The sequence below is a fragment of the Argentina silus genome, assembly GCF_951799395.1.
Source record: "Argentina silus genome assembly, chromosome: X".
Taxonomy (NCBI): Eukaryota; Metazoa; Chordata; class Actinopteri; order Argentiniformes; family Argentinidae; genus Argentina; species Argentina silus.
Genome location: NC_139653.1, coordinates 33,427,820 through 33,453,593, shown reverse-complemented (window position 1 = coordinate 33,453,593; position 25,774 = coordinate 33,427,820). Strand labels below are relative to the sequence as shown.

The following is a 25,774-nucleotide window of genomic DNA, read 5'->3' as shown; positions in this document are numbered from 1 at the left end:
TGTGTGTGTGTCTATGAACATTCCTGGCCAATAGAATCTTGCAGCAATGTCCTGCTGGGTTCTCTGAACCTCACAGTGAGCTCGAACAGAGTTGCTCTAGCAATCTGCAAATATGTAATTGGCCTCTGCTCCAGTTTTGACCATCTTGGCCAGATGAGGGTTATTTTTAAACTTCCTCATCTAGTCAAATGTGATTCAGAAAAAATCATATAGGATGTTCAAAAGGTAGCTATATTTATGCAATTGTGCGCTATTGAATAATGCTATTAGGCTTAGGCTTGTACTCATAGGTGAAGGGGGAGCTATTCTGCCCCCCTACATTGAGAGCCCTTCCCCCGAGGAGACAGATGGCTGTGAGCTCTGTGGGATGCTTTGAGAGGTGTCGGAGCTGTGATGTCATAAGGATAGAAATGATGGGATGAATTCTGGTTGAGTCTCCTTGAAAATTTAAATTTAAATACTGAGGTTGTAGAGTGATGTAAAAGCAGAGGTCAGGGAATAGCTAGTTCTCTTTTCTTTGTCCTGTTGTGAGGTTCTCGTCATGAGTTGTGAGCAGCATTGTCTGAATGACCTGTGGTCATCTCTCTATCTCTGTCTCTCTCGCTCTCTCTCTACTCTTTCTCTATCTATTATTTACCATAGAGGGTAGACTGTAATTTTTTTCTATGAAGTATTTGCCTTGTAATAGTTGTATAAGTATACAGTATTATTAAAGCCTAATTTGATTCATTCTATTTGACCATTCTTGCGCTGAATCAGCACAAACTCATAGTGGTACATAGTGGTAATTACATTACTTGAAATCAGATTATCAATATTAGATATGCTTTGCTATTAACAAAATATAGTCAGAAGCCTCAGCCAAACCTTCACCTAGAAACTGAGATTATTATAAATGCACTACATACATTTACATTTACATTTATGGCATTTAGCAGACGCCTTTATCCAAAGCGACAACAAATAAATTTGTTTGAGTAAGTGAATCATCTATCCAACAGTCATCATAAGACAGTAATCAATGCTCACACCAGGGGCCATTGGCAGTCATAATGCCAGAAGGCATTATTTTATTTTTTTTATTATTATTATTTATTAACAGGAGAGAACTTGTACAAGGGGGAAGTGGGGGTGAAAAGGTCTCAAGGGTTGGGGTTAGGGTTAGTACAGGGGGGGTAGTGGGGGTGAAAAGGTCTTTAGGAAGGACTGTTAAGATGTAGCCTGAAGAGATGGGTTTTCAATCTGCGGCGGAAGATCGGTAGTGGCTGGGAGCTCATTCCACCAGCGGGGCACCAGGACAGTGAAAAGCTGTGACCGAGTGGCGCGGCCGCTGCATCCACATAGAGGCGGTGATGCCAGGCGGGTAGCGGAGTGATTGTGCAGGGGTTTGGGGGCTAACCATTGCTTGCAAGTAGGGAGGGGCTGTTCCCTTTGCCAGGATCTTGAATTTGATGCGAGCTGCTACTGGGAGCCAGTGGAGGGTGCGGAGGAGGGGCGTGACATGGGAGAATTTGGGGAGTTTGAACACCAGACGAGTGGCAGCGTTCTGGATGAGCTGCAGAGGTCTGATAGTGGAGGCGGAGAGACCCGCCAATAGTCAAGGTGAGAGATTACAAGTGTTTGGACCAAAAGTTGTGCTGCTTATCTGGTGAGGAATGGGCGTATCCTTCTGATGTTGTAGAGGAAGAATCTACAGGAGCGTGCTGTCGCTGTGATGTTCGCCACACAGGATAAGTGGTTGTCAAGGATCACCCCAAGGTTCTTGGCTGTATGGAAGAAGGTCACAGTAGAGTTCTCTACTGTGATGGAGAAGTCTTGGAGAGGGCAGGCTTTCCCTGGGAGGAAGAGCAGCTCAGGCTTGTCAAGGTTGAGCTTGAGGTGGTGGCCTGACATCCAAGCAGAAATGTCAGCCAGACATGCCGAGACACGTGTTGCCACCTGTGAGTCAGAAGGGGGGAAAGAGAGAAAAAGCTGAGTGTCATCTGCATAGGTGTGGTAGGAGAAACCATGTGAAGAAATTACAGAGCCGAGAGATTTGGTATAGAGAGAGAACAGTAAAGGCCCAAGGACAGAGCCCTGGGGGACCCCAGTGGTTAGGGCTTGTGGAGAGGACAGCGATCAGCCAGGTAGGATGCAAACCAGGAGAGTGCAGATCCAGAGATGCCCAATTCTGAGAGGGTGGAGAGTGGTTTACTGTGGTTGGGTGGTTTACTGTGTCGAATACAACGGACAGGTCCAGAAGAATGAGAACAGAGGAGAGGGAGGAAGCTCAAGCAGAGTGGAGGGCCTCCGTGACAGTGAGGAGAGCAGTTTCAGTAGTGTGCCCAGCTTTAAAGCCGGATTGGTGAGGGTCGAGAAAGTTGTTCTGAAGGAGGTAGTTAGACAGTTGGTTAGAGACAGCACATTCAAGGGTTTTAGATAAGAAGGAGAGAAGGGATACCGGTCTGTAGTTATGGACAGCAGACGGGTCAAGAGTTGGTTTCTTGAGAAGAGGCTTGACTCTGGCTGTCTTGAAGGCAGCTGGGACAGATCCTGTGGATAGAGAGGAATTGATTAAAGTGGTAAGGAACGGAAGGAGGTCTTTGGAGATGGATTGGAGAAGGGGCGAGGGGATAGGATCGAGGGGGCAGGTGGTTGCCCGCTTGGATGTGACCAGTTTTAGAACATCATCAGGGAGAGGGGGGAGAAATCTGATAAACCAGAGACTGGGTGTTGCACAGTGGGTTTGGGAGGAAAGGTAGCATTGTTGGTGAGAGGTAGAGGGAAGGAGCTGCTAATGTCATCAACCTTCTTTTCAAAGTAGGTGACAAAGTCATCGGCAGACAGAGAGGAGGGATGAGGGGGAGGAGGAGGGTTGAGGAGTGAGGAAAATGTGGAGAACGGTTGAATTTTGGAATGGTAGTATAAAGCTTTAGCAGCTGATGCAGAAGAGGTGTAGTTGAGGAGGAGAGAGAGATAAGGGTCTAGATCATCAGGAAGGCCAGATTTTCTCAATTTCCTCTCAGCTGCCCGGAGCCCTATTCTACAAGCTTGCAGGGTTTCAGACAGCCAGGGAGCATGAGGAGTGGATGATGCTGGTCTTGAAATCTGTGGACAGAGAGAGTCAAAGGATGAGGAGAGAGAGGATAGGTGGGTGGAGGAAGCTGCATTAGTGGAAAGAAGAGAGAAGGATTCAACAGAGGGTAGGGCGGATAAGACAGAGGAAGAGAGAGCAGTGAGTGAGAGGGTGCGCAGGTTGCGACGAGAGGATACAGTGTGGGTAGAGACTGGCTGGGAGGGTGAGCATTTGAGTGGGAGGGAGAAGGATACAAAATGATGATCAGAAACCGGAAGAGGGGTAACAGTGAGGTTTGAGGTATGGGAGGATCTTGTGAACACAAGATCGAGCTGATTGCCCGCCTTCTGAGTGGGAGGAGAGTGGGACAGGGTAAGGCCGAAGGAGGAGAGAAGGTCAAGTGCTCCAGATGAGTGAAGCTTCTCCGACTGGATGTTGAAATCACCCAGTATTGTGAGCAGTGTGCCGTCCTCAGGGAAGAAGCTGAGAAGGACATCCATCTCATCTAAGAAGTGGCCAAGCTGACCTGGAGGACGATAGATAACTACAATGTGAAGTTTGACAGGGGAGGTGATAGAAATAGCATGGAATTCAAAGGTGGAAATGGACAGGTGTGACAGGGGAAGGACATTATGTGACCACTTAGGCGAGATGAGGAGTCCTGTTCCTCCTCCTCGACCAGAGTCTAGGGGACCGCAGACTGGCAGTTCCAAAGTCCTCCTGTGACAGTGAGGTCGTGGTTAGTTGAGCATGGTGTGTAGATTAGATTGGAATGGTTGCGGGTGGAGGTGTAGTGTCGATGTGTCCTCCTGATGGATGAAATAACAAACTATTTGTTTGTTGAAATTATCATATAGACCACAAAATGAATGGCTGCATACTTTACAACTGAGCAGTGTTTAGTGGTAGCCCCATTTGTGACTAGACTTCTACAACATCCAAATGTAAACAGTAATATGTCTAGTCACAGACTGATGTGATGTGATGTGATGATGTCACAGACTGATAGGCACAGACAATGAAGTGACAGCTTCAAAGGTAGCAGACGGCTAAACAACAAGTCACATAGCAGGTTTGAAGACATTTCAATGAGTAAAATTGCCTCACATTGCCTCACATTAGCGTCTGCTCATTTGTTTTTAGATAGGTGTACAGTAAACTGGAATGAATTACCTTGTCTCAGGCATTTCCCAATTTCAGTCATCATTCTGAAAGATGGCCTAAAAGACTATCTTGCATGTTGACATACTGTAGGAAGAACCAATGTTCCCTCTAAGCTGCGCGCCTGCGCAATCGCGCACTGCTCGCACATTCTCAGCGCACAAGAAAATATATGCAGCGCATAAAATAAAATTCACCATAAACGTATTAATTAATATCTAATATTAGACCTAATCTAATCTAATTAATTAGACCAATAATGTGTTTTTTGTACCATTTTTCAATGTAACACAGTGAGTGACAGGTGTCCAGCCAATGATACGATACGGTTTACTTACGCTACGCAGCCAATCATAGCATTGATAGTGCTTGCATATGTGCCCTGCCCATACGCACCATGCAGGTTAGCTAGCTAACAACAATGCGGCGGAGTTAACCCATTTGTGCCGGATTTGCATCTACCGCCGGTTGCTGCGTTACGCACATTTGAATTTGCCGCCAGTTGCTGCGTAGCGCAACTTTTTTTCAGATGTGCACAGCGTGCACATCTGATGTTGCTCACAGTGGTCCTCAGTGTGCTCAGGGAGCTTGTGTGTATGCCCAGACACATGAAAAATTAGAGGGAACATTGGGAAGAACCCCTTTGAAACACACAACAGTGTAAATATATCCTGGCATAAAAAATACTATGATGAGTGCAGACAGAGGAAAACTCTGGAATCAGCATATCATCAAACATATCCATAGAATATGATCAAGATCATTGATTGTTCACTAGCCTTTTCTCTGCTTCTCTATGGGCACCTCAGTGGCTGGACAAGTCTGTCTCTGCCAGGAGGTTGAGACAAACAAACACCAGGAGAGGGCAGCGGAGCATCACTCCACAATGATAATCCTCGGCAGTACCCTGACAGAAAAACCTTTAGTGTTGTTCTCACAATCACTTAATATGTACCACATTCAAAGATATGATGTTAGGGATGGGCTGTGAAATTTCTACAACTAGGCTATTGCTTTCTGCATTCTTTGCATCTTGATAGATTGATATCATTGTGCACATACAAGTAAAACATTTAGAACACTGTAAAAGCGTTTATTTGGAAATTACCTTTAGAAATAATGTCACGCAAAAGAAGATTGCACAAGAGACCACAATAAAATCAGGAGACTTACAGACAGTCCTGTATGGCAATTAAATACAAAGCTATCTACATTTCCCACCGTAAGTATTGGAAAGAGGAAGCATTTTGCAAGCAATAACTGCCTGAGGTTTGCGTCCCGTTGACCCCACCAGATGCTGGGTATATACTCTGCCAGGCATCTTCAATTGTTGTTTGTTTTGAGGTCTTTTTTGCCTAAAATCATATCATCAGGAAATTAAATGTATGTTCAACCGGATTTAAATGTAAAGATTGACTTAGTCTAGAACTTTCAGTTTTTTGCCCCTGAAAAACTCCCTAGTTGCTATGGCAGTATGTTTGGGGTCATTGTCTTACTGTATGATGAAGTGCCATCCAATGAATTTGGAGGCATTTGCTTTGTACTCAAGCAGACAAGACTTTTCTGTACTCTTTAGAATACGTCTGTTGCTGCTGTCAGCAGTAACATCATCAATTAAGAAAGTTAACCAGTTATTGTGGCAGCTGTACATACCCAAACCATAGCACCTCCATGTTTCACAGATGAGGTGGTACTGTATGCTCTAAATTTTGGGCAGATCCCTTTTTCTCCAAACTTTCCTCTTGCAATCTCTCTGGTACACAATATTCATCTTGTCTGTCCACAAGACCGTTTTCCAGACCTCTGCAGGTTTTTTAGGTATTTTAGTGGTGCTAGTGGGGTTTGCACCTTGCAGTGAAGCCTCTGTTGTTCGGCTGGTGACGTATTCTGCGGATCGTCTCTGACACATTCATGCCTAACTCCTGGAGAGTGTTCCTGATATGTGGGACAGTTGTTTTGGGTTTTTTCTTAATTATGGTGAGCACCAGGAATGGTTATGGTAATTATATTGACAGTGTTGTTGTTTTACTGTTTTAATAAAGTGGTGACATTTTGTGTGGAATTGAATGTGTTATTGTTTTGGTGGCAAGTGGTTAACTGCCCTGGATCAGGATTGTGCAATGCATGACAGCCATGTGTATGTAGGGAGTTTGCATGCCCACTCTGGCTCATCTGCCTTAAGCTATGAATTGTGAAACCTCTGAGTAGATCAAAACATTCTGAATTGGTGGAGCAGGACTTTGTGGCCATCATAAACATCATTATGGCTCAATTGTGCTGTGTAGTAATCTTAGCCTCTATCATGAAGAATTTTAACAAATAAAACAGATTATTGTGATCATCTTAACAATGGTCCATTAAGTAGATATGAGCTTTAAAATAGTGCTAAATGGCCATGATAAGTCTGTAGTGCTCAAGTAATAAGATGACATGACGTTTTGGTTTTTTTCTTAATTATGTTAATTATGGTGAGCTCTCTTCAGTCACCCACTGTGGAAGTCTTCCTTGGCCTACCAGGCTGTTTGCGAATGCTGAGCTCACCAGTGCTTTCTTTCTTTTTGAATGATGAAATACTTATGGAGGGCACTGTATATCAGGAAAGGGACTGAAATAATCCAATAATCGAGTAAAATTTTCAAAGGTTTATAAAGTGAGGTTTTCAGAAGTCAGTGTAGTATGATGAAACTACTGTATAGGTACCTTTGTAAACCACTCATCCTGTGCGGCGAACAACAGCATGCTCCTGTAGATTCTTCCTCTACAACATCAAGAAGGATACGTCCATTCCTCACGAGAGAAGCAGCAAAACTCTTGGTCCAGACACTTGTGATCTCCCGCCTTGACTACTGCAACGCACTCTTGGCTGGGCTCCCCGCCTCCGCCATCAGACCTGCGCAGCTCATCCAGAATGCTGCCGCCAGTCTGGTGTTCAATAACCCCAAATTGTCCCATTTCACCCCCCTCCTTTGCACCCTTCACTGGCTCCTGGTAGCAGCTATTATCGTATCGTATTCAAGACCCTGGTGCTCGCTTACCGGGTGGCAAAGGCCCTCCCTACTTGTAAGCAATGGTCAGCCCCCAAACCCCTGCCCGATCACTCTTCCACCTCAGCTGGCCGCCTGGCACCGGCGCCTCTACATGGATGCAGCGGTCGCGCTATTCGGTCACGGCTTTTCACTGTCCCGGTGGTGGAACGAGCTTCCCACTGCTGTCAGGACTGCAGAGTCACTACCTATCTTCCGCCGTAGACTGAAGACCCATCTCTTCAGGCTACATCTTGACTGTCTCACCTAAAGACCTCTTCATCCCCACTACCCCTCTGTACAGTTTCTCTACTGTAAAAAAATAAAATAATACAATAAAATAAAAATAAAAAAGTCATTCTTCCGTCTTCTAGCATTGTGACTGCCAATGGCCCCTGGTCCTAGCATAGATTTGTGTTTCTTATGATGACTGATGTATAGATGATTCACTTACTTAGACAAATGTACTTGTTGTAAGTCGCTTTGGATAAATGTCTAAATGTAAATGTTACTGTAAATGTACATGACAAACAACGTTCAGTGAAGAGCGCTATTTTTGTTGTTTTCAAATGTTCAGGACAAGAAGGGCAAAACAACATGCTTCACCTTTAATGCTATGTTGCCATACAGTTATATTAATTCATAACACGCTTTCACTTTGAAGAAGGCAAATTGCATGTCCAGTGACTCTATTCACAATGATCTTTCCCTTTTTCATGGGACAACAAGGCTTGTATTATATGACACAATTACATTTGACAATCTTTGCCCTTCAGGATGATTTGGAAACGATCCTTATTAGATGTAGAATTGTAGATGATTTAAGATTGCACAGGGGGATTTTGTCTAACATCAGTTGCTTGCTTTAAAATACTGTAATTTACTGAGTTGTGGCACCCTCAGTGTTAACTAAGTATCTTTGGACTCAACTATGCTCCTTCTTGTTTAATTACCTGTCTGTCTGCAGTAAGTGCTCAACTTGTAACTTCTCTACCATAGAAATCTACCCAAAACGACTTCACCACCTCTACTGTTCACCCACAAACCATCAACATGAATTCTTTGAATCCTCCAGAAGTACTCCATGTATCCTACAACAGTATATTTTTTAAGCAGAGGAATTTTGCTGATGCTATAAAGCTCCAAAGCACCCAATCAAGCCTAATTGTAGACTGACTTTACCATGGCACCACCCTCCCGACTGCAGGCATCCTGGCTGGCGGCCCTTCTCTGTTTCGATGGCCTAAAGCCAACCCTACAATTATAGCCAGTTTGAATTCCTTTTTAGACTTTCACAGAAAAGACATGCATTGGTTAAAATAGTACAATAATTTACTTTGATTATGTATTTTAGGATAACTTGCAAAATGCGTGGTTGGACAGTGGTCTGTAGATCATTTAAACATAAGCACTGTATGCATGTGTTGCAGATGGCTAAGTTAGCCATTCCATACAATGTCTGGGGAAAAAAAAGAAGTAATTTTTGCCAAGATAAAAAAGAAAAGAAATGGTTGATCCCCTGCTTATCATGTTGGGCAAAGATATTAAGCATAACATAGGCAACACATGTGTTGTTCACCGTTTTGTTTTGTTTTGTTTCACCATTTCTTTAGGATTATCTGTATGTCAGCAACTTCTATTTCACAAACTGGGTCTTGGGGACTTATTCACATCTCAACATCAGTTACAAGCAAAGATTAAGAGGTAATAGAGAGGAACCAATCATACATAAAAGTTAAAATTACTCTTACCATTTATATGAATTTCAATAGCCATAGGGGCAAACATATCATATGATGTAAAAATGTTAATTGCTTCTCACATTTGATATAATTTTGATGTTTTTTCCCCCCTTTGCTCAAACTAAACCCCTCCCTAATTCCATACTGCTGTTTGAGGCTTCCTTGGCTTTGGCGGAGTATGACTCACAATAACCAGTTAAAAGGCATTCCCATTAACCAAGACATGCAACTCTATGCATTCTCAAACAAAACCACTTCAATGCTGTATTGTTAAGTTTGGAAATGCATCTTTTGTTTTGTTGGTCCTGTGTTTTGGTCTTGGTTCTGCCCGGTCCAGGTTTGACTGCTCCTACATCAACTTCTGAGGGAGAGAGGGTTTCTGCAAACCAACCCCAGAATGACCTGAAGATAGCCACAGTAAGTGTGTTATTGAATTAACTAAATAACTGACATTTGAGAGTCTGGATGTTACTTTGAATTGAGCATATAAAGAGGCTAATTTGAAGGACTTTTTTGCAAAGACTGTGGTTGCGGAAGAAATCCCCATGCCGGGAAATGAGGTTCTTCACTGTGTGAGATATTGAGATAATCTTTATCCTTTTTATTTCCGTGAGTGGGGGCGGAGGTTAGTGTAATTACCTCAGAATGTACAGCCCTCAGCATCTTGAATTGCAATTATATGTTTCCAAGTTCTGTCAAGGTTCCTTAAAATGTTTTTCACTTTTGTTTTTTATCATACTTATCTTAAAATCTGTTTCTGAAAGTTATTATTTTAATGTTGGGTTTAAACCAAACTTATTTTAATGTTGGGTTTAAAGCTATGCATTATGTTAGACACACAACTATGAATGAAGCTTAGCATGAACAGTTCTGGTATGCCAATTTTCACTCTGTTACAGTCTGTGTGGATGCAGCAGTTGAACAGAAATCACATAGACTAGGATAATGTTAAAATGGTGAAAATAATATTGGCTATTTGCTTAAAATTGCTTCATCATTGGCACAGTGCTACCAAAGGTGTATCAACCAACAAGTTGTAACATGTCCAGGAGCTTGAGAGTAATCTTTTAGCATTATTTACATTTATGATGTTATGTAAAATGATACTGAATGACTACAGAGGCTTTCATTTGTTTTTAGGAATACCTCCGGCACTATTATAATCTCAAGAAAGAGCCTTTTGGTCGGAGTAAAAGAAGTCGGCCCTCAATGACCTCCAAGGTAAAGGACATGCAAAGCTTCTTTGGCCTCAACAAGACAGGTGTTCTAGACTCCGAGACCATGGAGGTAATGAGGACCCCTCGCTGTGGGGTTTCAGATGTGGAGGACTATAGTGACAACCAAGGGACCAGGTGGAAGAAGAACACCATTACATACAGGTAACATAATCCGCTCCTCTAAAATACAATCCAATAGTGGTGTCACCAGGTCTGGGCTTCCAGGGCTTCAGCCCCAGATGTTTCTGGTCCAACCTCCATCTTTTTGATGGTCCAAAAATTTCACAAACATCCAGTTGTGTCCCCTATACCAGACTCAGCCAGTGTGTCTAACCAGTGGGAATAGTCATGTAGAAACAGGCCACCAATGCTATGGCCGGATAATCCCATTTCACTCGTTTTAGCGATGTCCTTTGATGTCAACTATGATCAAGTCAAGATAAATGACAAATACATGAAGTTAGCCTACTTGCTGCAATAGCCGGTAGAGAAGAAGAGTCAACAGTATAATTGCAAATGGATATCTATATCTATATCTATATCTATATATATATATATATATATATATATATATATATATATATATATATAGATATATAGATATATATATATATAACAATACCTCACTTACTATACTAACCATTGGACCACAGTGTGTACTTCCATCGGTACATTGAAGACCCATCTCTTCAGGCTACATCTTAACTGTCCCTCCTAAAGACTTCTTCATCCCCACTACCCCCGTGTGCAAGTTTCTCTCCTGTAAATATATATATATATTTTTAAAATCTTCCTTCTAGCTTTGTGACTACCAATGGCCCCTGATCCTAGCATAAATAATTTTTTCTTATGATGACTGATTGGATAGATGATTCACTTACTTAGTCAAATGTATTTGTTGTAAGTCGCTTTGGATAAAGGCGTCTGCTAAATGCCATAAATGTAAAAACATTTTTTTAATAAACTTCCATGTTGCAGAGTAGGTCACCCGGGGGAACGTAAACAGGGTGGAGTGATAGGGGCAAGGTGTTGTTGGAGGTGACTGGTTGATAGATTAAGTTGATTAAGCAAATGGCTATGCACCATGGTTTTTGATGGAAGAGAGGCAAAGAAAACGAGCAGGTTGTTGAGCACGAGCAGGCAGAAGTGAATGAGGTGGAGAGAACAGAACAGCCAGAAAGAGCAGCAGCATTTTTAGCCAGAGGTTTGTGCATGGTTGGTGGTAGCTAACTAGCTAGCTAGCTAATCTCCCTCAGCATAAGGGTTGGCTAATGCTAATGGAAAGTTTTTTAACAGTATATAATGAATGGGCAAGCTAAGGATGTTGATATTGTATTTATATTGTATTATTGTATCTTTTTACAAACATCTTAGCAGATCTAATCTTTCAAAGTGCACCAGATTGCTGCATTTATCCATTAACAACGAAAAAGGTTCCCCCGCACCCTCCTGAGCTAAGGCCCCAATGCCCTCTATTCCTAGAAACGCCCCTCCTATCATCTTCAAGGCATGAACTCATGATTGGAGGATTGATTTACTGTACTTTTTGATCTTGCAGCATCAGCAGGTACACCAGGGATTTACCCCGCAGCACGGTGGACTCTCTAGTTGAGTCAGCGCTGAGTGTGTGGGGCAGGGCAAGCACTCTAACCTTCGTGAGGTCACGTACCCTGATTGCCGACATCATGGTGGAGTTCGCTACCTATGGTGGGTAGTCATTGGATACTAATAGAGAATAGAAATGTTACTTATTGTGTTACTTATTACTCTACATTAATATCCATATTAATGGCATAATGCCATAAATCCACACATATCTTATGTCACATGTGGTCTAACGGCGAAATGCTGTTTTCTGTTGTTTTCTTAATAACAATCTCTCTTTGATAAAGAGCATGGTGACTCGTACCCGTTTGATGGGCCAAAGGGTATACTGGCACATGCTTTTGGCCCAGGCAACGGGATTGGAGGGGACACTCACTTTGATGATGATGAAGTCTGGACTGCAGGCCCAAAAGGTGTGTTTTTATTGAGGAGAATAATTTCATAGTTTAGATATCTCTACATCAGTGGGTGTGCACGTACCACATTCCTGAGAATTGATTGCATGGCCAAATAAACAGTCTTCTTCTTCTTCTTCTTCTTCTTCTTCTTCTTCTTCTTCTTCTTCTTCTTCTTCTTCTTCTTCTTCTAAATGCACAGGAGAGCAAAAACAAATGAGTTTACTTGAGTCACAGACCAAAGTTACTTTTGTATAATTGATTGGTTGGGAAGTAATATGTTAATATTTGTGAAATTCCAGGGTTCAACCTGTTTCTAGTAGCAGCACATGAATTTGGCCATGCTTTGGGCTTGAGGCATTCTAGAAACCCTGAGTCACTGATGTATCCCACATACAAATCCCGCAGTCCACACAACCTACTCTCCAAAGAAGACATAACGAACATCAACTCACTTTATGGTAAGGAGGAGGCCACTGAGCATCTCACTGGATTTGGCTGATTATGACATCAGGGCTGGTAGTTATCATGCCTCTCAGAGACAACCATCACAGACCATTACCAGTGCAATAACTCCAACGTTAATTCTCCACCACTTAACATCAAATTATCCGCAAACGTTGTAACGGTGTAACATAACCCCTTAACTGTAATGAAAAAACATTGTGGGGTATTGTTGTAGGCCTAGGCTACTATTGTATTGTGATACTATGATTAAGCCTATACCAAAATAACCCATACAAATTATTTACCCTCAAGTTGAACATCGAGTGGTATCAGTCATGAATTATTATGTTAGTTTTCTTGTGTTAATATTTAAATTTAGAGAGTGCCACTATGATTGCATTGGATATGCAATGCTTGGAGCAAAATGTCCTTTGCGGCTTGAAATATGAAATTCATTCATAAGAGTTGGTCCTACTCATCGCTCAGTGTTGTGACTCATCGCTCAGAGTGAGTAAGAAGGTTGATGAATTAATTATAGCACCACACATCATCTGAAGATTTTATTGACTTCCCCACAACTCAACGTGCATATCGGTGTGTAACATAATCCCTTTACCGTGATGAAAAAAGATGATAGGGTATTGTTGTAGCCTACTATTTGATGATGATGCTATGAACATGCTATTGAATATTATTTACCTTGAATTTGAACAAAAGGTGGTATCGATCATACATTATTATGTTACTTTTGTTATAATTTAAATGTCATGACGACTGCATTGGATTGTCAATGTTTGGGGCAAACCCAACAGCCTATATGGGAACCAACTAAGGAACATAATCAAAATGTAATTCGCGGCTCCAAATATGTTGTAAAATCAAGAAGAAATTAATTCATAAGAGTTGGTCCTAATCGCTCAGTGTGAGTAAGAAGCTTGATAATGCACTCACTACCTTACCTACTCTGAGCTGTGAATTTCTTTGTTGTTGTCATATCTGCGCTTTTAGCACGCTTCCTTTAAGTAATTCTGAGAGGCTTAATATCTATGGGCCCTGGTCCTATGTGTTGCTTCTTGTCTGCTTTAGGTCCAAAGAGCAGTAGGCCATATTACTACTCTAGGTATGGCTGGAGTCCACTCTACAACCCCTGGTTCATGGGCTCCCATTTCCCACTGTTGATGCAGAACAAATGTGCTCCTGACCTGTCTTTTGATGCTGTGTCAACCCTTGGTGATGCTACTTTCTTCTTCAAAGATAGGTATGCCGATCCTGCTGATGAATGAAAGGGCTAAATACACTGTGTGTGGTATTGGATTTGCTTTCTAGGATCATTATATGATTTTAATTACTAGATTTTTTTGTGTGGAAATGCTAGAATGTGTTTTCTCTTGTGAAGGTATCTATGGATCAAACATAACCAGCAATATGACATAAAAGAAGGCCCTATTGACAACTTTATGCCAAAGATTAACTCCAAAATTGATGCTGCCTTCTGGGTTCCTCGGCGATCTACTGCTTATCTGATTCATGGTACAAACAACCCGTACTCTGTATAGCATAGCACCCCATTATGTTTACTGTATTATTGTATAGAATGAGTAGGTTTGGTGTTTCTGTTGGGGACGAAGTCAAGATGAGCCTTGTCTTTGTGTTCTGACCAATCCAGAATCCATGTATTGGACCGTGAAGGGTTCCCTTGTAAAAGGCAGGCCAAAGCAGATCAGCAACTTTGGCTTCCCGCCTTGGGTGCAGCAAGTAGATGCAGCAGTGCACATTGTGAAAACAGGACGCACCCTGTTCTTCATTCATGATATATACTGGAGGTGAGCTGGGAATTAACATGAACACATTTTTACCCATTCATAACTTTACATAAGAATGATAATAGTGAAATGAAAGTCACTGCTTAATAATTAGTGTATTTGTCTATATGTGTGTTTTTGTTCAGTTACAATGAAAACCGAAGAGTTATGGAGGATGGATACCCAAGATACATCAGTGAGGGATTCCCAGGGATTAATACAACAATCAGTGCAGCCGTCTATAAGGATGGTGAGCATGCTTCATATTTATTATTTCTACAGTGAGACTAGTTCAGCAAGTGCAGTAATCAGATAAAACAAACCTGCGTTTTTGGGTACAGTGTATTGAGCTTGAGGCTATTTTGTACCTACTCACTCAACGCACTTCAGTTGAAGGCATCAAAGAACTGTTGTGTTAATTGCCACATATTTTCAATGATGATGATGGTGTTGATTAATTTAATGTTCAAGTTGTTGGAAGTACAGCATTTGAGGTTACCATTTACCATTTTTATCTGTTCAGGAATAAAACATACATTTCAAAATAAAGTTTAATGAGATGCCTCCTCATGGTTTAATTCTGTTATCACAGGTTTCATCTACTTCTTCGTAGGACCACAAGTGTATGAGTACAATAACACCCAGAATCAGGTTGTTGGAGCTGAGAAAGCAAATACATGGCTTGGATGCTAAGTGATGTCTATGGAAGAGATCAAAGCTTTATCTGAGCAATTTAAGTTCTGTCAAACCTACTATAAATATTGTGCAAAACTGTTCAAAATTGTGTAATGCACACATCATATCCAGGCCTGGGCCTCCGGGACTTCAGCTTTGGATGTTTTTGTTCCAGCCCTAAACATTTTGATGCTCAAAAAAAAACAACCCAAAAAATGTTTTTAAATGTTTTTGATGAGTTTCCATAACGGTACATCATTGTGCCATGCAGTATTACATTTTTTATGATAAAAGTCGGAGTCTGCAGCATAGCACAGGGTAAATATGGATATTCCGAATTTCTTTTGAAAGAGACGCAAAGAAAATGAATATGTTGTTGAGCACGAGCAGGCAGCAGCGCTTAGGTGGAGAGCAGAATAGCCAGAAAGAGCAGCAGCAGAGTTAGCCACAGGTTGGTGGTAGATAACTAGCTAGCTAGCTAGTCTCCCTCAACATAAGGATTGGCTAATGCTAATAAGTTAGTGTCAGTTTAACAGTATATTTAATGAATGGGCAAGCTAAGGATGTTGATATTGTATTTATATTCTATCTTTTTACAACATTTTTAGTACATGTTATCTCTCAATATTAATCTCAAAATGCATTACATTTCTCTATGTATCCATTAACATGCAAAACAAATGTGTTCAAAACAATCCCGCACCCCCCTGGGCTAAGCCCCACATGTTGTAATAATGCTTTTATCCTGAAGGACAGATAGATTTGGTTAGGAATAAAAACAAACTAATTACGGTATGTGAGTGTTTCACTTCTGTGGCAGAGTTGATGGGGAATTTCATAAACATCCTTGGATCAAACATATCAGTTCATACATCAGCAACTGTGGTTGTGATTGAAATGCAGATATCATACCAGACTGAGAACTCAACCATTAGTTATTTCTAGATCATCAAATGTTTATGAATTGACACATACAGTAATATCACTAGGACACGTTTTTGAATATCTTTTCAACAGGTGACATGACACAGGTAAGCCAACACATTTGTTTGTTTCGGTTGTTATTTGCTAACATATCTGATCAAAGGTACTTTTTTTGCCAACCCCAAAAACCTTTTGTGAATTTTAGATAAAGGATTAATGTATAAACAAAGAAATCTTAATTATTTTTGGCAACCAAAGTAACATATAGTGTTGTTTGCAAATACAGGGTACAATTCGCCGCACTTGCACACTCCCCTGACATACAGTAAGCTGAGGTAAACCAGACTATGGTATTCCATAGTACTATAGGGCATTCCATAGAAAGTTGCTCATCACACTTCTCTTGAAAATAGGTGCAGGTAAGCTGTAACTGCTGGATTGCGGGTTTTAAAGCCCACGTGATTCACCGTCTACCTCAAGCATGCTCCCATCTATAAAGCCATGAGATAAATGAAACCGATCTTGCTGTGGTGCTCATTTAAATATGGAGTTGTTTTGGACTTGGATCCCAATGCTGTGTTCCCTAGTGTTCACAGACATTTTGTGGACTTTACCCATCACTCAGGAACAATGGCTAAGACCTGAGGACGTTGAGCTTGCTGAGGTTTGTGACTCCATCAGCTGTTATCTTTTGAAAGAAAAATCTATTTGATTGTGCATGGTAAGCTTTGAAGAATTGTGAAGATTAAAGTATGAATATAACATTTTACTATCCTATTATATTAGGATTGTTTCTGCCACTCTACTAGGCCATAAATCGATACATTTTTTTTTTTTCATATTTCATTTATTTATACATAGAGACAATTTCAGGTCAATCATTTCTGAAACACATTTTAGTTTTGCTCACTTCTCCAGAATGATTGTTTTACTAACAGCTCACAGCAAACATCTTAAAACACAATAGGGCAAATTCAAGTTGACTGTGTGGATGTTCAGAGACAAATCGGTTGTATGACAGGGCTACCTAGGGAGGTTCTATGACCTGAGACTCAGCAGAAGTTCCCGCAGTAGGAGAGCTACATCAGGTATGGAGGAGAAGTACAGGGAAATGCAGGACTTCTTTGGTCTGGAGCAGACTGGTCGGCTGGACCCCCAAACCCTCTCTGTGATGAGGAGGGACAGGTGTGGGGTGCCTGATGTGGAAAACTTCAGCTTCTACCCTGACAAGCCCAAGTGGAGGAACCGCACCATCACATACAGGTGCATAACAAACTTAAAAAGACAACTCTAGTCATGGGAGAATCTGCCATCTTTCATTTTGCATTCACTTTTAAACAGCTTTGTTCAGTGGTATCCAAAAAGCTGTGATGGGACTGATTTGATTTTTAACATCTGAAAATGATGCCATCCTCAACATGAGCAAGATGTTTTCTTTTGTCGTCTTGCACAATTTAGTTGCCCCATTCAATAGATTACAATCTCTGGAGCTAGTCCAGTTCTTGATGCTATTGTTCAGCCTGCTGCATGAATATGTGTGTGGCTTTGCTAACACTCTTCAGGATTGTGAAGTACACCCCTGACCTTAAGAGGGAGGAGGTGGATAGCTCAATCCATTTGGCACTGAAGATCTGGAGCGATGTAGCCCCACTGAAGTTCATCAAAGTCAACCATGGCAAGGCGGACATCAAACTCTCCTTTGCATCAAAAAGTATTCTGACTTCAGATTTAATTCAGTTTAGTATGTTTACAGTCACAATTTAAACATAGTTGATTATAACTTAAAAATAGCTCAAACATCATTAAGGAGCATAAGGATTATATCACATTTGGCAAAGCACTGGATGTACTGTTTTTCACACCTTATTTGACATTAGATTATAAATTACTTGTGAAGCATATAGGACCCTATAAAGGTTTATAAATGTGTTATATTGCCTTTATAAAACATTTTGTTTAAATTGAAGTGGGACTCTTCTCAGAAGTTTCAGAGAATGTGTGTGGCTGCACAATTATAGTAACTACACTATAATTATGTGCTTTGGAGCTAGCAACAAGGGACATTACTAATGTTAGAAATCCCAAGGCTCTGACTCAGTCACTGTGGTCTCTCTCTCTATGTCCCTCTTAGCTCATGGAGACTTCTTCCCCTTTGACGGCCCCAAGGGTGTGCTGGCTCACGGCTTTGAGCCAGGGGGCGGCATGGGAGGAGACGTGCACTTTGACGAGGATGAAATCTGGACAATGGGGCATCGCAAGCCAGGTATTGCTGTTCAAAAGAGAACCAACTGTAAGCGTCTGATTCTAATACAAGCACAACAACATGACCCAAGACTAAGAAACCTCTGGTTGGATGATGTTTCAGGTTACAACCTTTTCACAGTTGCTGCCCATGAGTTAGGCCATTCCTTGGGGCTCTCCCATTCCAAAGACCCCTCTGCTCTCATGTACCCCAACTACAAGTATTGTAACGCTGCACAGTATACACTGCCAAGAGATGATATGCTTGGGATCCAGTCACTGTATGGTGAGTTGACTTGGGGAATAATATCATTATCAAATAAACAATGACAAACAATGACAAACATTGACAAACAATGATAAACATTGATACACATTGATAAACATTGATAACCATTGATAAACACTGATACACATTGATAAACATTGATAACCATTGATAAACATTGCAGACGGTGCTTTTATTTCTCAGGCACAAAAAAACAGAGCACACTGATCGTCCCTAAGAACTGTGACCCCAACTTCTCTGTTGATGCAGCAGCAGTGGTTGGGAAGGAGATTGTTTTCTTTAAAAACAGGTAAAGAATGTTTACCTGCAATATGATTCTCACCATCTTGTTGGCTGCACGTTAATACTGACACCTCAAACACACAGACTGCATGCTAGGTCCAGTGTTAGACCTTTGTTTGCAATGGGATGCGATGGGCATGATTGTGACACAGCGGCTGCTTTGCATGCTACACACTGCACAAGTTGGATTCATCCAACCTGTGCAGTGTGTAGCATGCAAAGCAGTCCAGAGCAGTCCATGCAAAGCAGTCCATGCAAAGCAGTCCAAAGCAGTTAAAATGCCGTCCAGTGCTCTAGCAGACGTCAGTTACTTTGTTATCTTCTATGCTAACTGCTACCACCACAACAACACGTTTGTTTTTGCTTGATTGAATGTCAAAGTGCAAATCACCCAGCTCAAGCTCCCACTCACCATACCATGCTAGCGGAAAAAAAATTCTGCCAGATAGCAAACATTTTGCCGGAGTATTTCTGTACGAGGCGTGAAACATGACCACGTGTTTGTCTCAGGTACATGTGGATGAGAACAACATGGCCGAAATACTGGAACCGGCTGAGAGAGGGCCACAGTAGCACATATCTCCCTAGCATCAACTCTCCTGTGGACGCAGCATATGACATCCCCGCCAAAGGCATAGCATACGTCTTCACTGGTAATGTGTAGTCTCCAAAGCATCACTTATGCCTCAAACACAGCATGTCTGAACCTAAATTATAGAGCCACGTCAAAGGTGTCGTACTTCCAACAAGAAACTCATTGCATTTGGCAGTTCTGTATGTTTATGCTTTTTATAGTGTTCCAAATGCAGTGACACAGCTATGTCTTCCAGGTCCAAAATACTGGGTGGTTCAACAGCTGAAGATGAAAAGCCATTTTGGCTCAGTCTATGAGTTTGGATTCCCAACCAGAGTAAGGCACATTGACGCTGCTGTTCATATCAGTGACTATGGAAAAACATTCTTCTTCATAGGACATGTTTATTACAGGTAACTGTTCCCTATTGAATAGTTTAGTTTTGTAACATTAAAGGTGAATTCATTTCATTGAATACCCCAAGTGGAAACTACCAAACAAACGCTGTTACATTTACCGAAATGTTTGGATGACTTTGTGAACAGTAACTAAAAGTCATAGTCTGCCACCTAGAGTTTGCTGATAAGATATTTGTTAGATAAGCAACTGCACTCATTCGATGTATGTACAAAACATATGTATAATCCATTCCACAGGTATGATGAACAGAAAAGTAGGATGGATCCAGGATTTCCGAGAAACATCCATACGAACTGGCCAGGCATTGGGAGAAAAGTTGATGCAGCATTTGAGTTACAAGGTATAAATACACCATGTCACCACTCAACCATATTGCCTGTCACAGTTCCAATCACAGTAGCCAACAGTAGCCTCAATCACACATGGTAGCACATTCATGTGTTAATGTAAATGTTGTTCTGTACAGTATTCTCCTATTCTCTCTGATTTCTTCAACTCTTCGACTCTCTGCAGGTAGTATCTACCTCTTCAGTGGGACAAAGGCATATCACTTTGACTACAGGCAAGGAAGGGTGCTGAATACAATCCAGGCAAATGCATGGCTTGGCTGCTAATAGGACTGCCAAAAGCACTGGGCATGATCAGCGTTGTTGTTACTATATTTGTTACCAAGTGCAACTGCAAATGGATGTTTTGGACAATTCAAAACAAGTGTATAACTGTTCCATTTCCAATTAATTTAATCCTGATGTGCTTTTGGGATGTATGTGCCAGCGATCAGTTTTGTGTCCACATTTGTGTCTCTTACTGCGTGTGAATATGAGTACAGAACCATACAAGTTGATTAATTGTGTTTTAACTATACTTTTGTTCATGAAATACTTTTTGAATTGTGTTTAATTAAAATCATGAAACCTGGTCCTCTTTGGCTCATTTGGTAGAGCATGGTGCTAAAAACACTTAGGTTGTGGGTTTGATTCTGGCTGGGACCATATATACTGTAAAATGTATGCACTCACTGCAATGTAAGTTGCTTTGGATAAAAGTGTCAGATAAAGGGCATATATTATATGAAACAGAGACAACAGTCGTCAATGTCACTTGATTTTCAATGTATTCCCAGTGACTCTCTAAGCACAAGTATATTCAAACTAAATACTTTATCAGCATAACTTAATACCTAAGTCTTGTATCTTGTTATAACTATTGTATCTACAGTACACTATTCCTACAGTTTACCTCACCCTACTATATCACCACCCCCAAACTCTCTACCTACAACCTCCCCCAGTGTTATCAGGGGCAGATGCCTCTTTCTTCAGGGTAAGGGCTTGTCCTAACATTCACAGGAATGTACTAGATCACATCTACCTTTGCAACTTACTCAAGTTCTGATTAGAGCCAGCATACCTCGGGCTGTTAGGCAGGCTATAAAAGAGAGGATTGACAGGGCAGAGGGAAAGAAAGACACAGAAAGAGAGAGAGAGAGAGAGAGAGAGTCAACCACTTCTGCACTGACATAGGTGTGTAAATGATGAGTCTTTCTACAGGTTCTGTGATCCTGTTTCTGGCCTCTGTGGGTCTGTGTTGGGCTGCCCCCACCACAGCTCCAGAGGTCCAAACATCACCAGTGGAAGAAGAGACAATTGCTGAGGTAAAGTATCTAAGGCATTTAGCACTATGGGCCAGTTTTCTGGATCCATATTAAGCCTAGCCTTGGACTAAACATCATGTTTGAGGACATTGAAGGTGCTCTCTAGTCCAGGAATAGGCTTTATCTGGATCTGGTAAAGCATGTCTATGTTTCATCACAGTGTCTGTTATGGTTACTATTTGTAAAGGAGTGGCACTTTGTCATGACCAGACTATGCAAAAAACATCAATGTTTGGAGATTCATAAAACACGATTTTTTCCCCCAAAAAATCCAATCCTTCCCCTGTACCAGGACTACCTGTTTCAATTCTACACTAATGTCGGGGTCACAAACTCAACATCTCGGAGCATTGAGAAGTCCTCCATCAATAAGAGCCTTGAGGCCATGCAGGCTTTCTTTGGCCTGGAGATCACAGGGATCCTGGATCAAAAGACTGTGCAGGTGATGAAGGAGCCCAGGTGTGGAGTGTCTGATATCAGCAGATATGGACACTTTGCTGGGAGACCCAAATGGAGAAAGCGGACTTTAACCTACAGGTATGTGAAGGCTCTGAATAGCCAAGTAGTTAACTTGATTGTGTTTGTTATGGATTAAGTTGATAACTACAGCAATGATTTACAGCTAGTTTGGGAAGAAACATTGTTCAGTGGATAATGTTCTGCCTCTTAGCATACATTAAATTCTATTGACAATTTATGAACTGTTGAAGGACTGTTTTACCTGAACAGTAATGTCAATGAATTGTTTGAGAACTGAAATTACTGTTTCACCCAGAATCACCCAGTACACACCAGACCTGAGCCAGAATCAAGTGGATGCAACCATAGCCCAGGCATTCCAGATCTACAGTGATGTCATCCCCCTGGACTTCAAACAGATATACACTGGAACTGCTGACATCATGATCCTCTTTAAGAGCAGATGTGAGTATGGACTCAGTACCCTCTCCATATAGGCACTCTCGCACTGCTGATAATAATTAGCTGAAATCTCCCATGTCCAAACACAGATCATGGGGACTTCTACCCTTTTGATGGGCCTAATGGTGTCTTGGCCCACGCCAACTCACCTGGTCTGAGAGAAGGTGGAGACACACACTTTGATGATGATGAAACTTGGACTCTGAGTCAGAGAGGTAACCATCTATGCACATACAAATGTCTAAGTCAACAAACATCCCTATGAATTGATTTAACATGATCACAAATATTGCCCTCAGGAGTGAATCTGTTTTTGGTGGCTGCTCATGAGTTTGGCCATGCACTGGGGCTGGACCACTCCAGGGACAGGAGAGCTCTGATGTTCCCCACCTATCAATATGTCAACACCAATGGATACAAGCTACCTGATGATGACAGACTCGGGGTGCAAGCTCTATATGGTAACCTCACATCTACAGTTAACTGTTTATACAGAATATTACCATCCACACTACACTGTGTGTTTGTACAACAAGATATTACCCTTAATTCATATGAATTCTTACAAAACGCAGAACACAAAATTTGTATGAAACCTTACAAATAGCTACGTATGTGAAAGCCACAACCATTTATAATGGCAGTTCAATACGAAAGGTAGAACCTGGCAGTTTATTATGAAAGGCAGAATGCCTCATAAGAAGGTTGGTCGGATGGTGGAGGCAGCACCCCGACTTGAAATCTCAACGTCTCTGGTTCAAATAGTGGCTGAGAAACTTTTTCACGTAAGAGCCCAGTCCAATCAAGAACCTTAACCACTCAAAGTTAATGCCTAATACTGCCTAACCGCCATACAAGTATGTGTAGCTTTTTATACAAACTGGGTCGTAAGATTTCATACTAATTGGGTGTTCTGCTTTTTGTATGAATTCATATAAATTAAGTGTGAGGTTCTGTTGGTTTGTACTTTAAATGAATCAGTAATGTCTGGCTATAGAAGCTACAGTATGTCTATATCGTATTTATACTGTATGTTTGTGCATCTGTTAAATGTGTGTTGTTGTACATGTGTTGTCTTACAGGTACCCGTACACCAGATCCCAAACCAAAACCAGAACCCACTGTTGCTCCTGAGCCAGAGGAGCCTGAGCCTACAGAAGACCCTGAGTCAGATCCCAAACCAGATCCCAAGCCCAACCCTAAAGACGAGCAGTGTAGCCCGGATCTAGCCTTTGATGCAGCATGCTCCATTAGAGGAGACCTGTATTTCTTCAAAAATGGGTGAGTTGGATGGAAAGACTTCACTATAATCAACATGTTCTTATCAATTATCAATATCTTGAATAACAACCATGTGTGAATAACAACATGTTTGCAAGCTATTCCTCTATGCTGTTATAGGTACTATTGGAGGAAGAGTACATCTTACCAAGGAATTCGCCTCACTAAAGTTAGCACCAAATGGGCTCAGATTAACTATGTTGATGCCGCCTATGAAATCCCATCTAAAGACATGGTTTACCTCTTTGAAGGTACACATAGTGATGATGAATAAAATCAAGTCAACATGTTATTGTCAGTGCCCTGAAAAGCACCACTCAAAATTATGTGTGTTACTTTGCCCAATATTTCCACAGGTGATAAGTACTGGGGGATAAGGGCTTATGCAAAGACCATCATCCCTGGCTATCCCAAGTCTATCTCCAACCTTGGTTTCCCTTCATGGGTAAATAAGTTAGATGCATCTGTTTATGTGACCACCACAGGAAAAACCCTCTTTTTTGTGGGCACCAGATACTGGAGGTGAGCATTACAATGTGTTATTAGCTTTGCAAATGCCTAAGTCACTATTCTGGATTTGCCGTTTGGGTATGTTTCCTCTGCATGAAAAAAAACAATTTGATGGATAAATATGTTTCAGCTATGATGAGGCGCGTGGCCAAATGGACAATGGGTATCCCCGATTCATAATTCAAGATTTTCCAGGCATTGGCTCAAAAGTGGATGCTGCCTTTGAGAATTTTGGTAAGAAATGTTTTTTTTTTTTTTTTTTTAAACTTGTATAGTATGGTAATGGTATGGGAAACCAGAACTCCATAATAACATTCCTTTTCTTCAGTGAACAATTGTTTCCTCTCATTAAGAAACACTCTCAAGACTCTTGCTATTTACACAATGTATTGATGAAACCGTTGATAAAATCTGTATTTTCTCCCATAGGTTACCTTTATTTCTCTGATGGTCCAAGGCAGAGTGAGTATTACTTTGCATACAAAAGAGTGATACGTGTTCTCCTGAACTACGGCTGGCTGAATTGCTACTGAGATCGGCCCTGAACATTCAACAATGTTCATCAGTGGTTCTCAAGTAAAACCTAAAAAGATCCACCATATTTCTCAATACTTAAATGTCTGTAAATAACCTCTGCACTGTTGTAAAGTCATGTTCCGTGGCATGTATATCATCATCACAATCGAACCAAGGAAATGTGATTGCTGTCTCTATGATTTATTTCAAATGACGTGCAAACTTTTGGCTGTCATGTATATTGGATCATTTGTTGTTCATCATCTGAACATAGCCTAGGGATTCAAATAAATGTGAAACATATGAGTTGTGTAAGCACTCCTGAAGTTTTTACTGTGTGGCTCCAGGCTTTGACAGGAACCTACTCATTTTTGTTTAAGGACTGATCAGGGAACTTGGATGAAGTTCCCTGATCAAACACAAAGATAATGTGTTTTCCTTATATGTTATGTTATACAGTCGAGGGGAGGGTCCTGCAATTAGCAATTTATGAAATGTCATTATTATCTTTCAGTGCTTCAGATTTCAACAATGTGCATGCTCCTGGATTATTAATAAAGGGGCCATGTAGCCAAATATAACTAAATACAGTTTTTCCAGTGTTTTATATTGTATTTGCACACTATGAGGTACCCCCAATGGTTCCTGTTATATCATTCATGCTTGTCTTACTATGGTCACAGACTCACTGTAAATCCCTGAAGTCACTTCTCACAGGCTACATGAAACAGCCAGCACCTTCATTGTGTCATGACTAATCATGAATTTCTTGACATGTTCACGTAAAACTCTATATGCCATGATGTGTAGACTGTGGTAGGATATAAATCACGATCATCACAGTATATTACATATATGTCCAGTTGATGGTTGTATTATACGGTGTGATTATTCAAAGAGAATTCATAGGAGGTTTTATTGAGGATGTCATAGCAGTCATGTTGTCAACGCCATGTTTTCAAGCCCTGCAGTCAGAATTGCACTTCAATTCTCCAACTTGAGACTGCACAGATACACTCTGCCTTGTTTCCTGCCTGTTC

General features: G+C 41.2%; 3 protein-coding genes across 4 annotated transcripts; all 3 read left to right on the top strand.

Annotated features, from left to right (window-relative positions):
• Nucleotides 1-1,550: 1,550 nt before the first annotated feature.
• Nucleotides 1,551-15,140, top strand: mmp20b (matrix metallopeptidase 20b (enamelysin); the record flags this gene model as incomplete). The annotated part of the gene is made up of 11 exons (XM_083694689.1): nt 1,551-1,602; nt 9,319-9,398; nt 10,122-10,360; nt 11,757-11,905; nt 12,091-12,216; nt 12,501-12,659; nt 13,732-13,903; nt 14,042-14,175; nt 14,312-14,468; nt 14,594-14,697; nt 15,040-15,140. The coding sequence occupies 11 exons, from the start codon at nt 1,551-1,553 to the stop codon at nt 15,138-15,140; spliced, it is 1,473 nt and encodes a 490-aa protein (XP_083550815.1).
• Nucleotides 15,141-16,987: 1,847 nt separating this feature from the next.
• mmp20a (matrix metallopeptidase 20a (enamelysin)) lies at nt 16,988-20,466 on the top strand (the record flags this gene model as incomplete). The annotated part of the gene is made up of 9 exons (XM_083694688.1): nt 16,988-17,311; nt 17,566-17,757; nt 18,178-18,309; nt 18,412-18,573; nt 18,760-18,865; nt 19,369-19,511; nt 19,689-19,845; nt 20,089-20,192; nt 20,366-20,466. The coding sequence occupies exons 1-9, from the start codon at nt 17,137-17,139 to the stop codon at nt 20,464-20,466; spliced, it is 1,272 nt and encodes a 423-aa protein (XP_083550814.1). The 5' UTR covers nt 16,988-17,136.
• Nucleotides 20,467-21,253: 787 nt separating this feature from the next.
• LOC310822906 (collagenase 3-like) lies at nt 21,254-25,320 on the top strand. Of its 2 annotated transcripts, none has more exons than XM_083695481.1 (10): nt 21,254-21,506; nt 21,799-22,043; nt 22,282-22,430; nt 22,517-22,642; nt 22,727-22,888; nt 23,510-23,708; nt 23,829-23,959; nt 24,065-24,230; nt 24,349-24,452; nt 24,648-25,320. In XM_083695481.1, the coding sequence occupies exons 1-10, from the start codon at nt 21,384-21,386 to the stop codon at nt 24,749-24,751; spliced, it is 1,509 nt and encodes a 502-aa protein (XP_083551607.1). In that variant the 5' UTR covers nt 21,254-21,383; the 3' UTR covers nt 24,752-25,320. The 2 variants fall into 2 exon arrangements, with proteins under 2 accessions (XP_083551607.1, XP_083551608.1); XM_083695482.1 differs by having other exon boundaries at nt 21,321-21,375.
• Nucleotides 25,321-25,774: the final 454 nt, after the last annotated feature.

Excerpts from the sequence above, each read along its gene's own strand:
- LOC310822906 (XM_083695481.1), top strand. The coding sequence starts at position 21,384 with ATGATGAGTCTTTCTACAGGTTCTGTGATCCTGTTTCTGGCCTCTGTG. Across the intron at positions 22,044-22,281 it reads AAGCGGACTTTAACCTACAG|AATCACCCAGTACACACCAG; the intron begins GTATGTGAAGGC and ends TGTTTCACCCAG. Across the intron at positions 22,889-23,509 it reads CGGGGTGCAAGCTCTATATG|GTACCCGTACACCAGATCCC; the intron begins GTAACCTCACAT and ends GTTGTCTTACAG.